Source organism: Peromyscus maniculatus, chromosome 4 (assembly GCF_049852395.1).
Source record: "Peromyscus maniculatus bairdii isolate BWxNUB_F1_BW_parent chromosome 4, HU_Pman_BW_mat_3.1, whole genome shotgun sequence".
Lineage (NCBI taxonomy): Eukaryota > Metazoa > Chordata > Mammalia > Rodentia > Cricetidae > Peromyscus > Peromyscus maniculatus.
The window spans coordinates 69,491,742-69,505,111 of NC_134855.1; the positions used below are offsets into that span (position 1 = coordinate 69,491,742).

At 53.4% G+C, this 13,370-nt stretch overlaps 1 protein-coding gene across 2 annotated transcripts; it reads right to left on the minus strand.

Moving 5' to 3' along the window:
* Window positions 1–1,573: 1,573 nt before the first annotated feature.
* Slc35c1 (solute carrier family 35 member C1) lies at window positions 1,574–8,707 on the minus strand. 2 transcript variants are annotated; one of them, XM_006995157.4, is made up of 3 exons: window positions 8,406–8,707; window positions 6,627–7,156; window positions 1,574–3,598 (listed from the first exon to the last, which is right to left on the minus strand). In XM_006995157.4, the coding sequence occupies exons 2-3, from the start codon at window positions 7,123–7,125 to the stop codon at window positions 3,039–3,041; spliced, it is 1,059 nt and encodes a 352-aa protein (XP_006995219.3). In that variant the 5' UTR covers window positions 7,126–7,156; window positions 8,406–8,707; the 3' UTR covers window positions 1,574–3,038. The 2 variants fall into 2 exon arrangements, with proteins under 2 accessions (XP_006995219.3, XP_006995218.3); XM_006995156.4 differs by lacking the exon at window positions 8,406–8,707 and adding an exon at window positions 8,249–8,398.
* Between the last annotated feature and the right edge of the window lie 4,663 nt (window positions 8,708–13,370).

Sequence of the window (13,370 nt, forward strand, 5' to 3'; positions counted from 1 at the left end):
GGGATGTTAGGTACTTCCCCCTCCCTGGGTGGTGTCTGCTTATAGCTTTTCCTGGATCTGGGTGCTGCCTGCCAGGAAGCCTGTCACAGAAGCTGTGTCTGGGCCCCTAGGCCTGTCATGGCAGCTGTGTGATCAAGCTGTTTTGGGGCCCCTCCACACCACCCAGATGACAATGCATGAGGATGATTTGGTTAGAGCTTGCTATGGCGAGGGAGTTGGCCACCATTGCTAATACAGTAACTGGTAGAGACTGGAAGGGAGGAGGCCTGCTGGGAAGAGAAGGCAGGCTTCAGGGCTGCGCCCTTGGACAGATGGCCCAGGGGGTGCCGGCAGCAGGCTAACTAGGGGTACGCAGGCTAGGAGGGGGTGGGTTCTGGCTTGGAAGTGTCTGTCCACGGAGGAGGTAGCGTGAGGGAGGAGACCGAGTCCTGACTGTCCTATTCCAACACTGCGGAGGTGGGTGGCTTTTGGTCCCAGTGGCTGTCAAGGCTGTGGGTCGGAATTCTATGGCCATTGATGATTTGGCCATTGTCTGTGTGTTCATGGAGAGTCTCAGTGTGCAGAGAGGGAGCCTGCTCTGTGCTGTGAGCTGTTTTATGCTCACCTCTCTGTACTGGGGAGCCCTCACTGGTGACAAGAGGGTGCTACCAGAATTTGTCTGGAACACGAATGTACATCGGTGTTTAGACCAGTGCCTGGCACACGATAAGCCCGCAACAGACTTTAATAATCAATCATTACCATTTGTGTGTGTGTGTTCACGTGTGTACACACGCATAGATGTGTGTACACATGGAGGCTAGGAGTCAACCTTAGGTGCCATCCAATAGTTTGTTTAGAGAGGTTCTCTCGCTAGGGCCTGGGTTCACCAATGAAGCTAGGCTGGCTGGCCATTGAGCCCCAGGGATTAGGCTGAGCTGGCTGGCCAAGGCTTCACCTGTCTCTGCCTCTCCAGCGCTGGGATTACAGGTATGTGCCCCCATGCCTGTTTTCCCCTGTGGGTTCCGGTGATGGACCTCAGGTCCTTGCTCAGGCATGGGCTAGCAGCTCCCGACAGGACCAGCTCCCCAGCTTCATAGTTTTTTTTGTTGCTCTTGTTCTGTGTAAGAGCAGTTGAAGAAAGGCCTTTACTGGGGGTAAAGAAACACCCACAGCAGCCACACCGGACTCTGTTACTTTCCTCTACACAAGCCTCTCTGCGCCTCAGTGTCCTCATCTGTAAAATGGGGTGGGGAGTCGGTGGCGGCTCCCACCCCACACAGTAGAAATGGCTGCGGAGAGTCGGTGGCGGCTCCCACCCCACACAGTAGAAATGGCTGCGGAGATGAATGACAGCTGGGCAGCTCCCGGTGCCATGTCCGCCCTCAGTAAAGCGCACAGCCAGCGGCAGCTGGTACCAATGGCAACTTCAGCTCTGGCCACCCACTTCCCAGAGTAGTAAGGTATATGGAGGATCCTTGTCCTAAGAGACTCCAGGCTCAGGAAGGCTGCCTGCTGTAGCTGGGTCCCTGCAGACTTGGCTTTTAGATTCCCACTGGGCCTTGTGTCCCTCACTCAGTCCACACACATCCTCTATGTCTTGCTATTTTTTTATTTTTATTATTAAATCACATACAACTCAGGGCGTCAGGCCCCACCAACTTCATTAGAACCTGGGAAACAGGAATCAAAGGCTGGACACAGTCTCCCCATCTTTTTATGACAGGAACAAAAACATCAGACATTACCCCAAGGAAACGAGGGTACAAAAGGCAAGAGAAGGGACCAGGAGAATGACGCCACCCTGAGGTCATGAGGGGGTGGGGCTGGGCTTATGGTCTGAGCGCCTCTGTCCCCGGATTCAGGTTAGAGTCTTTATGTTGAAGGCTTTGGAGGTGATCAGGTCATGGGGTAGAACTCTCATGAATGGGGCTAGTGCTCCTACCTAAGAGGCCCGGGGGAGCTTGTCTGTCTGTACTTTTCCCACATGAGTGTGTGGACAGAGTGTTTCTCTGATACGCTGGGTCTATGAGTGCCTTGATCTGAGCTTTGCTGTCCTCAGAACAGTTACAAACCAACTTCTGTTCTTAGCCACCCGGTCTAGGCTATTTTGTGATGGGAACCAGATGGGCTAATTCTGAGAATCAGTGGGCTCCTTTAGTCCCAGTCTCAGAGAACATAAAATGTCTCTTACTGTCATGAGCGACTCGGGGGTCCAAGCACATGGGAACAGAGGCTATGAGTGGACCCCACTACCTACCTGCAGATGGAGGTGTTGGGGGAGGCCGATGATGGAGAAGAGAGTACAGAAACGGATTACAGCTAGGTAGCTGGGCCAAGTGCTGGAGAAAGGGATGGTGGCCCCTCTGGGCCAAGAGAAGCCAGGCAGTAAAGCCGGGGTTAGGGGCTGAGGAGGGGTTCGTCACCCTACTTAACCTGTAAAAGGTGTGTGGCTGCCCCTGTTCTAAAGCTGCAATATGGAGTGCAGAGGTGAATGTTTTTTCATCAGCCATGCCTGGCTGCAGCGCCCATGAATGGGTCTGCCATACCCATCCACATAGAAGAGGGCAGAAGGGCCATTTCCTCCCTTGGCCAAGCTCCTACCTCCCTCCAAAAGCAGGCTGGGGTGTTCCTGATGTTAATAGCACCTGACTGCTCTACCTGCCCTGGGTCCCAGAGTCACCCAACTCCCTTCAACCAGCCATAGCGGAGTCATATCCCCTCTCCCTTGTGCGGAGGGCAAGACATTACTTTATCAATTCGGCCTCTGAAGGCTGCGGCTGGTCCCAACCCCAGAGGTGACATGGAGGTAGACAGGGCCCCCAGAGGAGGCCGGAAGGGGTGCCCACTCCCAGTAGAGTTTTCCCAAAACAGGCTGGGGCGGACAGGAGATTCGGCAGCTTTCTGACATTCCCAGGAAAGACCCCGGCTCCTCTTAGATTATATTCCAAGGAGGATGTAAACCATGTTGCTCAGGGCCGCACCAGCTGGCTCCATGGGAAGCCTCCGGTGCTGTGAAGGCCCTACCTGGGCTCAGCCCCCCGGGTCTCTGAAGGAGCTCACACCCCGACGGCACTCTTCTCGCCCTCTTTGGGGCTGGGGTCCTCCTGGGTCTTCTGCATCTCCCAGCCCCTGACCCAGGTGTAGGCGGAGGAGCCGCCCAGCACCATCAGGTTGCTGGTCCACCACAGGAAGCTCTTAGTCTCCTCATAGTAGAGCACAGCCAGTATCGTCTGCGCGCAGGCCTTGGCTGTGCCTGACACGTTGTGGGTCAGGGGGCTGGTGAACTTGATCTGCAACCCCGTCACGTAGCCGATGGCAAAGCCGAACAGGCCGCCCAGCGTCATCATGACCCAGAAGTGGGCACTGTCCAGGTGAGCAAAGTCAAGGAGGGCACGGAGCTCGCCCAGGAGTACCATCAGGGGCAAGAAGAGCACGCAGGCATTGACGTTGTTATAGAAGGTTAGGCGCCAGATACTGTTGTCCACCGCCGGCAGCACCTTCTTGGTATAGATGGCGTTGAGGGAAACGCAGAGGCTGGCCAGCACCCCGAAGACGGTGCCCACCAGGGATAGGGTGCCCTCAGCTCCCTCTTGGTCTATACCCAGCCAGAAGCCACCTGTAGCAGAGACAGAAGAGTGGCAAGGTGAAGAGGGATGAGAACCGGAGGGGGAGGGACGAGATTCTGATACCGCGGTGCAGACTGTTCTGGGGCCCTTATCACCAGCACATCCAGCGTTTAATCTCTCACACCAAACGAGGGCTGAGGGAGTAGAGGCCAGAATGGAAGCCTGGCCCTCCCCTGCCCCTCCCCCAGCCACAGTCTGGCAGAGGGGGAAGGTGTAAGGGCAGTGTGGCCCAGTGACCTCTCTAATTACAATTGTAGTCACTGTAATGCGGGCTAGGACATGGCCTGCAGGGGGACGTTCTACAGGAGGAGGGCCAGTTGGTGGCTAAAGTGACCCTGGGCAAGCGACAGGACTCTTGGCTTCGGCTCCCTCAGGGTGAGCATGAGGTCAGAGCTGCTCCTGGCCTATGTTGCTTGCACAGTCCCTTGGGGACTCCGTTCAAAGAGCCTGCATGGCTCCCCAGGCCACAGCACTGGGCTTCCCACGTCTGGCCAGCACTTCCTCTGTGACTCGATGGCCTCAAGCCACCTTCTCAGCTCCCCACTTCTCACTACAGAGCGCTGTGTGTCTGCAGCCAAAACGCTAGTCTTTCCAGGGATTCTATCATTCTTCAAGGCCAAAGCTGGCCCCTCAGGGGAATCCCTTCTAGACCCACCAAGTACCCAGGCCTCTTCCCAGTTTCCTGCTTCCTGCCCTTTAACACAATGCTCTTTGCCTGGTCCTGGCCGGTAGGTGCCTGCTCCTGCCTGGTATGTGCCTGCTCCTGGCCAGTAGGTGCCTGCCCATGGCCACACTCTGGTCTCTTTATTTAGATCCTGCATTCTCACAAGGCAGAGGCTTACTGCTTCCATAAGGATGAGCAACACAGAATAGCAGGATCAGCACAGGCATCAGAGAGATCTGGACTCTGACTGCTCTGTGATTTCGAAGCTGAGCTACCTGGGAGAAGTTACTTAACCCCTCTGAGTTCCAATTTCCTTCATCTATAAAAATTGGGGCCATGTTCTTGCTCCCATGTCAACCAATCTACTCTTTGTCTTGTAACTAAAATGATCTTCCTCCGTGGCTCCCCATTGTCCCCAGGAAAGACTACTCAGTCTACTGTGTGTGTCCAGTCTGTACTACTTGGGCAGCCTCATGTCAGCAAGGACTTCTCGGTAAGTCTGCTTGGATTGCTCCCCCTGCTCCCTACTCCCTCTAGAACCCCCACAGCCCTTATCAGAGATAGGCCCTCCCTCACAGACGGCAGGGAGGGGAGATGAAACAGACGGGGCCAGTTCTGGGGACAACGGGTTCCGCTTGTCCGTGCCACGCAGGCAGGCTGCCATGGCTCTCAGCCGCCTCACTATCAGCTTCTGGTTACTCTGGTTACTTCCTGCATGTAAATCCCCCACTAGGAGGCCCGTCCCCTCCAACCCTGGCAGGGCTGGTAAACTGAAGGAGGATGACAGGGTACCCTGTAGGACAAAGCAGGAGTAAGGAGCACCAGTTCTCTTAGGGATGCATGTGGGGGGGCAGGTGGGCGTCCCCCAGTGCTGATACCTGCCCTCTCTGGCCCAGACCCTTACTGCTGGATTCAGGAGCTGCTCAATCAGCGGAACATTTCTAGGGCAGATGTATGCTTCGGCCTGTCCCCACATCCAGAGCTCCCAGCCTGGGCCCTTGAGACACCAGAGAAGACTAAGTAGGCCAAACAAGACAGACTAACGAACCTGGGCGGGTACAAATGAAGGTCACATTTCCGCCTGAGGGAACAGATGCCCTGGTCTCTGTAACCCAGCAGTCACTTAATTCAACACCCGCCAGGCATGTTCCCTAACACGTGCTGTCCAAGCCAAGAGCCCCGAGCTACATATGACTACTGGGCACTGCAAAGATAGATGGTCACGGAATCAGGTTCTAGCTCCTGTAGCTGAGGAGCTAGGTGTTTAAAAGTTCGTCTGACTTTAATTTAAGCACGTCTGGCCTGTAGTTGTGTCCGACTGCTGACTTCCAGTGGGCCGGATCGAAGCAGACTGGCTTGAAACCCAGGCCCGGGAGTGTGGCCAATCTGGGATGGCATCCCAGACTATCTTAGTTGTGGGGCCCTGGCAAGTAGCCTAGCCTCTGTGAGTTTCCATTTCCTCAACTGTATGGAGAGGACCACAGGGATGCCACCACCCAGAGGGTAAAAGAGGATGCTACATGTGTAATGTCAGCACAACACTCACGTCTAGAAAGAGAGTTAGAGCCTCTTAAAGCATACATACAGGACCAATGGCTCAGTGGGTAAAGGTGCTTGTGCCAATCCCGATGATCTGAGTTCAATCCCCAGGGCCCATGTGGTGGCAGAACAGGACAGTTCTCAAGTTGTCCTCTGATCCCCACCCGCATACTGTGGCGTACCGCCCCCCTCAACACACACACCAAAAAAAAAAAAAAAAGTAAGAATAAATTTTAAAACATGTCTACCCACTATTTCAGATGTTACCTCAAGGTAGCAATGTCAGAGGGAGACAATGAGCTTATTAAAAGATGCTCTGTCCTCTTTAGAGAGAAACGGACAGACAATCAGGATCCTGGAGCTCTTGAGAAAAGAACAGTGGCATGGTGGCCAAAGTGTGATATGTTTAAATCCCAGCTATGTCAGTGATTAGCTGTGTGATGCTGGCGAAGTTACCGAGCCTCTCTGTGCCTTGGATTTCCCTCGGTAAAATGCAGACACCGTGTCCCTTGTAATGGGGATTAGTTGAGTTAACATGGATCAAATGCTTAGATCTGAGTGCCTGGCACATTTTAAGCACGCAAGCAGCGACAGTTGTCTCTGCTGTAGCAGTTGCTGTTAACATTGTTCTTTTCACCCTGGCTGGGTCCCTAACTTGTGAGTGACCATAAGGAAGTTATTTGTTCTCTACAGGACTCTTCCCACGACTGATGATGCAAGGGACCTGGGACAGATAAGGTAAAGGTACCTACAGTGTTTTCACCTTTATGGTAGGCTGCGCATCCTGCTCCCCACAGCTCCCGGGCCCCACTCACCAATGATGATGCCGCATGTGAGCAGGGCGTAGAAGGAAGTGGTCTGTTTGAGCAGCAGGTAGGACAGAAGCACGTTGAACACGGTGGTGAGCGAGCGCCCCACGTTGTAGAAGGCCACCCCCACGTACTTGAGGCAGAGGTTATTGAAGCTTATCATGCCGATGAAGACCACCGACAGTGGCAGCACACTGCGGGCGACCTTGAGGTCCAGGTGCAGAGCAGGGAAGTCAACGGTGCCAGGGCAGCAGGTGGCCAGGGTGCTGAGGCCTTTGCACAGCAGCGAGGTCACCAGGCACTGGTAGAAGGTGACGAAGATTGGGGTGTCCAGCTGCAGGGAGGGGCTGTCCAGCAGGTACTTGTTGAGGAATACCATGGAGATGGAGGTGACCCAGTAGAGGGAGACCACCAGTGCGATCTGCAGCGCCCGCAGCAGAAACGGCTTGCTCCTGCTGTCTGCATCGGCCTCCTCCGAGGCAACGGAGGCTCCAGTCAGCGCCATGCGCAGGATCCTGGACCGCTTCAGAGGGGCCCTGTTCATGGTGGCAGAAGAGCTGGGTCACCCCACGGCCGGAAGCATTCCCTGGGCTACAGGGTTCCAAGCTGCTGGGGTCTGTGGATGCAGGCTTCAGTTATCACATGGGGTGACCTAACGGTCCCCTCCTCCGTCTTGGATGAAGTTCTGCTTCCGGATTTGCCCAGATGCACCTCTCCACATCGCGCCCCCTCCCAGTGGAGGGGGTCATGAGACACAAGACCCAGGGAAAGGAGAAGGACGGGGCCTAGCTAAGGGTGTGGGCCTTGACAACCACGGCCGGCTGGACGACAGCGGGCTGGTGCCTAACAGGGACGAGTCGCGGGGAGAAAGGAAGGGAGAGGGGCAGAAGGGCGGGGTGGAGGAGGAAAGAACAGGGCGCGGACCTCGTGGGAAACGGAGCACCGAGAGGGAGGCGTGGGCTACGTGGAGGGCGGGCTGCAGGAGCGCCCGGAAGCGCTCGCCCCGAGCCTAAGGGAGGGCGGGCTGCAGGGAGGTCACGGAGGCTCCGGGGGGTGGCCCGAGGAACACTGACAGAGGGAGGATGGCAGGCCCAAGGCCTCGCCGAGGCTGCGAGCTGAGTGCGAGTTCCGGCTCAGCTAGGCAGGTCGCGGGCCGCGTCCCGGCGGGGCGGGCCCAGCGCGCGTTTCCTGACACGCCTCCCGGGTGCCTTAAAGGGCCCGCTCTCCGGGCCTTTCGCCCTTCCCGTGGCCGCCAGGACACCCTCGGCAGCCCGGAGCGCGCCAGCACGTCTGCACCTGTGGCCATGGTCCTGCCCGCTTCTTCTGGGAACCTCCGGAGGCCAGGGCAGGTTTTGCAGGTGCTGGAGCCTCTCCCATTTCCTGGAAGGGCTCTGTCATTCTCCCCGCCACCCGCACTGTCTGTTCCCCTGGCCTCTTCAAACCGACCAGACTTGGTCAGGTTGCATCTACACCATCTTCCCAGAAAAGAGAATACCATCCCTCCGCTTCTGGAGACCCCCACAACAGCCCTTTGCTCCCCTCCCCGTCCCCCGGAGCCCAGGCCATTCGGGAAGACCTTGTTGCAGTCCTCTCCTTTCTCCCTACCCTCATTTTCACCCCTTCCGAACCTAGTCAGGAGGACCGAGGTCCCAGAGACCCCAGCAGCACTGCCAGAGGCCGGAAGCCACATCACCTCCGCCTGATACAGTCATTTCTGGACTCCCAGACCAGAGCCTCTCGATGCAGCAACCCGTATCCGGGATCCCTTCTCCTTCCAGAACGTACCGTCTGTCCGTCCGCCGGACCTGGCTCCGGTGCCCCTAGTGCGCGCTCCGGACTGGTGCAGGGACCTGGCGCTCACCCCTGCGGTGCCCTCGGGTGTACCTGGCAGCACTGCCCTGGGCTGCACCTGCGATGCTGCCCAAGCCGCGCCCCCAGTACAACTTCCTGCTTGCTGTCCCCAGCGCGCGCGCCACGTCGGGCTCCTCCGGGGCCAGGTGGGGCGGTGACCCCGGGAGCCCGGCCAGAAGGCCCCTTTCCTCTATCTAAGAACAACCCTGTCTCCCACTTTCCGCCCCAACCCTCCTGGGATTCCTCCGTCCCGTTACCGTCGCTGGCGCGTCCCTTGACAAAGCTGCATTCCTGGCTCTGCGGGTCCAAGCTGATGCTTCCAGAAGGGCGTGGGTGGGGGAATCGCTGAATGCTGCCACTACCACCGGAGGAGGGTACCCCTCCCGGTCCCGCGTACCTGGCTTGAGTGGGCCACCACCTCCAGGTCTTTTACTCCCGAGCTGGGAGGACTGACTTGTCTGTGCTTTCTTCCTAGCACCAATGTTGGGTGGGCAAGTTTGTCCCAAGCCAAGCTGGCTTCCTTGTGGAACTAGCTAAAGCAGTGGGTTCCAGTCTTACTGCTTGTGTGGCTTGACCATAAAGATGTGGTGTTTAAAATATTTCAAATACTGTGATAAAGGGCCTGTAATCCCAGCTGAGGCAGGAAGATCAACAGTTCAAGGCCTGTCTGGGCTACAGAGAAAATTAAAGGGCAGCCTGGGCCACTTAGTGAGACCTTGTCTCAAAATAAAAAGTGGGTGTGGGTACACACAGAGGGACACTGATAAAAGGTTGTGGCTGTAGTTCAGTGTTAGAGTGCTTGCCTGGCATACACAAGGTCCTGGGTTCAATTCCCAGTACAGCGAGGGAAAGGGGTGGGGGATCAGCACTGCTTGTCAAAATATAAACTTGAAACACATTTAGCTATAGATGTGCTGGTCTTTATGGACAGCTCCTCTCTACGCTAGCGTAGAATGGTACAGGTGGCCTCTGTCCAGCCTGAAGAGACAAGTGCTACTTTAGGAAGAGGGAGGTTCCTGCAGTGTCTGAGAAGAAACTGTACGTGGGAGCAGAGGGGCAGCCCTGTGTGCCTCACCAGGGGCTGCATGTGACTTATTGTAACTAAGTAAGGGTATTAGGGGAAGTATTTGTGAGAACACTATCGGGTCCACAGAATTCTGCCCTTCAGGGGAGGCTTTTTTGTTTTGTTTTGTTTTTGTTTCAGGGGAGGCTCTTTAAGGTACAATTGTCAGGCCTGCAGCTGGGGAAGGGAACACTCACAGAAAACATTGCTCGGGACTCTTATGCTCAGGTCACAGGAAGTTGGACTACAGGCATAATTTGTTCATCTTACCAATCTCACTGGTACCGCTAAGTGTCAGCTGAAGAAACTTGCTAGGTTTATTAGTAGCTGCACCAGGCATTTAGCTCACAATCATAACTAAGGATTAACACGCCGGGTCTAGGGAGTGTCCTGGCATTGCTACTTCCTGTCTGAAGGATATGCCTGGGCTCCGATTGTCCCAATCCGTAGGGTACCTGCTATGGGACAACTTGGTAGCCCTACGGCTGGTCCACTGTCCAGTCTTTTCCTCTAGCTCCATCACCCATTGGTTTTATCTCCCACTGCAGCTGTGAGCTTCCTGGTAATAGTGTGTTGAGATAGCGGTGACTAACAGTGCTGTCGCAGGCCACCCTGTGGCCTCAGGGCCACACACAGTGACTCACATTGCCTCGCTTTCTAGAAGGTGAACTGAAGGATTGGGGTGTGGCTCAGCTGGTAGAGCACTTGCCTAGTATGTGTGAGGCCCTGGATTTGATCCTCAGCTCTGCATGAAACAGGACAGAGTGGTACACGCCACTAATCTGAGCATATGTCAAGCGGAGGCAGGAGAATCAGAAATGTAAGGTCATCCTCAGCTATATAGCAAGACCAGGCAAGCCTGGGCTACACAGACATTACAGAGAGAGAGAGAGAGAGAGAGAGAGAGAGAGAGAGAGAGAGAGAGAGAGAGAGAGAACTAACTAAATAAAAGAAACTGAGGTTCAGAGAGTAAAGTAACCTATGACCCGCCTAGGGTCATGAGAGCTTGTAAAAGACAGGGCTGGGATTTGAACCTGGGCAGCGACTTACTAGCTACACTGTTATTGATATTCTACCTTCCCTAATGTATAGCACTGTGCACCTCACAGCATCTCCTTCCTCCTTCCCTCTTCGCTCCCTCCCTCCCTTCCTCCTTCTCTCCCTCCCTCCCTCCTTCTCTCCTTCTCTCCCTCCCTCCCTCTCTCCCTCCTTCTCTCCCTCCCTCCCTCCCTCTTTCCCTCCCTCCCTCTCTTCCATCCTTCCTTCTGTGCTGGGGATTGAACTCTGGGCCTCATGCATGTTAGGCAGGTGCTCTACCACTATATCTACAGCATCCCCCCGCCCCCCCCATTTTTTTCCTTTTAAATTTTGATACAGGGTTTCCCTGTTACCTAAGCTGGCCTTGAACTCACTCTGTAGAATAGATGGCCTTGACCTTGTGACCCTTCTGCCTCTGCCTCCTAGTAGCTGGGCTTACACCTCTATCACCAGGCCCAGCCAAAGCATTTTCACATGTTGGAAAAGCTCTCAGAACATCAGAGCTTCACAGGACCTTAGGGACTGTCTTTGTCTCTAAGAAGAGAAGGCCATGGGTTCAGAAGGAGTGAACGTATCTGGAGCAATTCCTAAAAAGACTGAACTCAGCTTCCAGCTCTGCCAGCATCCGGGCCTTTGCTCCAAGAGCATGAGGCTGAGTTCCAGAAGTCTGTTCTTTGGCACTTACCATGGTGCCCTGCACACAGTAGGCCCACGGGAAGTGTCATTGAATGAGTAGGAGACTGACACTAAGGCTGTTCGACACATCATTGCAGTCTGACGCAGCTTTGGTGTCTCTTGCAGCCTGTAGCTTGCTTAGCACATCATAGGTGTGCAGGGCTGAGTAACATCTACCCCTGGATTCCTACCCACAGCCTCAGAATGAGAATAGAAACAGGCTTTCTACAACTATGGCTGACTGAATCATGAACACATGCCAGTTCAAAGCAGGCCCTAAATCTCATGACTGGTGTCTTCATAAGGTGGGCCAGGTTTGGAGGCACAAAGGTACAGAGGTACAGCTCATGCTGGAGGACACAGAATCCCATTCCACAGGGTCCCTGGTACCTAGCACAGGGTGCCGTAGGTGCCCAATGGAGGTCTGGTGGCTGACTGAGCAAGTGCAAGGTGGAGGTGCATGCTAGGAGCAGCTCTGGAACGGGAGCAGAAAAACGGGGTGAGCAGGGTTCGGCTTGCTGGCTTGAGAAAGGGCTTCACTATGTAACCCTGGTCTCTATGTAGACAAGGTTGACCTGGAATTCACAGTGACCCACCTGCCTCTACCTCTGTAGCACTGGGATGAGAGGTGTGTGCCAACATGCCGAGCTAACACCTCTTCTGTAAGAATTCTCTTACAAGAACTCAAGGCACCTCACAGAAATGACGTCCAGCTTATAGTGCTCTAAGGACCCACACCCCCACAAATCCACCACCTCCCTTCAGCACCACCCCAGGATCCAGGGGTAAATTCCAATGGACTCTGGGGACACAAGTCATATTCCAATCACAGCACCTGAGCTTCTGCCTTTGGAAGATCATATAGTTGAATATCTATGTCATTTGTGAGATATCTGAAACTGGGATTATGAAAGGGACATATCACAAACACACACAGATGCACACTCACATACACAACCTCAGATACAGAGATACACATACATATACACACACATACACACTTAAAAACACACACTTTTGATACAGGAGTTTTATATATATATATACTATCCCAGGCTTGCCCAGAACTCACGTAGTATAAGCTGTCTTCAAACTCAGTATAATCATTCTGTCTGGGCCCTTGAGCGCTAGGATTACTGGTCTACATCAGCACACCCAGCCTTGCTTATTTTTTTAATAGGTTTATTGTTTGTAACTTGTTGATTTTGTGTGCACATATGCAGGTGGGTGCCCCTGTGGAGCCAGAGGACAACTTAGGGGAGTTGGTGCTAGCCTTCCGGCATGTGGGTCTTCGGGACAGAATTTAGACAGCCAGGGTGGACGGCAGCTGTCTCTACTCACTGGGCTGTCTTGCCGCCAGCCCTAGTTGGTTTGTTTGTTTGTTTGGTTGTTTATTTGGTCTTTTGATAGAGTCTTACTATGTAGCCCAGATGGCCTCAAACTCACAAGGATTCTTCTGCCTCAGCCTCCCCAGTGCTGGGGTGACAGAATGCACTACCATGCCCAGTTAGGAGACATTATTCGAGCAATCTAATCACACCAGGAACACAAACTGGCCATTTGGAAGTATTCTTCATAGCTGACCATTTGTTTTTTAAACATAGAAAAGTGTAGAAATCTTCTTTTGTGCTTCGTATGAGGCAATTATCCCCATCGGCTGGTGGACACACTAATGTTTATTATGTTGGGTAAAAATGGCTCAATAATTAATGATAATTGAAAGCTGTTATTTTCCGTGTGAAAATAATTGTTACCTTTCAACTATTTAAATAAATGAGAAAATGGATAGACAGTTCATGTGAATATTAAAAGCATGTGTTAGCTAGATAACTTTATTTCACTCTTTCAGAAGCAACAAATGTTTATATAAATTTAAATAAGATGACTAGGCAGGATAATTGAGATTCAATTACTTTTTATATTTCCTGTCTTGGCGGAATTATTTGGCAGAATAGTATTTTAACTTTAAACAAAAGAATTTAATTCCATTTAGATTGTTAATCACTCAAAAAAGTGTCTATTTGAGAATTATTCATATTTTGTGGTATCAACTAAAAGAAAAAAATGTCTGCTTTGCCACACAAAATTTTTACAAGGAAGAAAAATTATTATTAAAATAGAAT

What these genes read in the sequence shown, in the direction of transcription:
- Slc35c1 (XM_006995156.4), bottom strand. Translation starts at nt 8,310, where the DNA reads ATGTGGCTTCCGGCCTCTGGCAGTGCTGCTGGGGTCTCTGGGACCTCG. An exon ending in ACCTCGGTCCTCCTGACTAG is followed by an intron (nt 7,157 to 8,248) that starts GTTCGGAAGGGG and finishes CACCATGAACAG; the next exon opens with GGCCCCTCTGAAGCGGTCCA. An exon ending in CACATGCGGCATCATCATTG is followed by an intron (nt 3,599 to 6,626) that starts GTGAGTGGGGCC and finishes TCTCTGCTACAG; the next exon opens with GTGGCTTCTGGCTGGGTATA.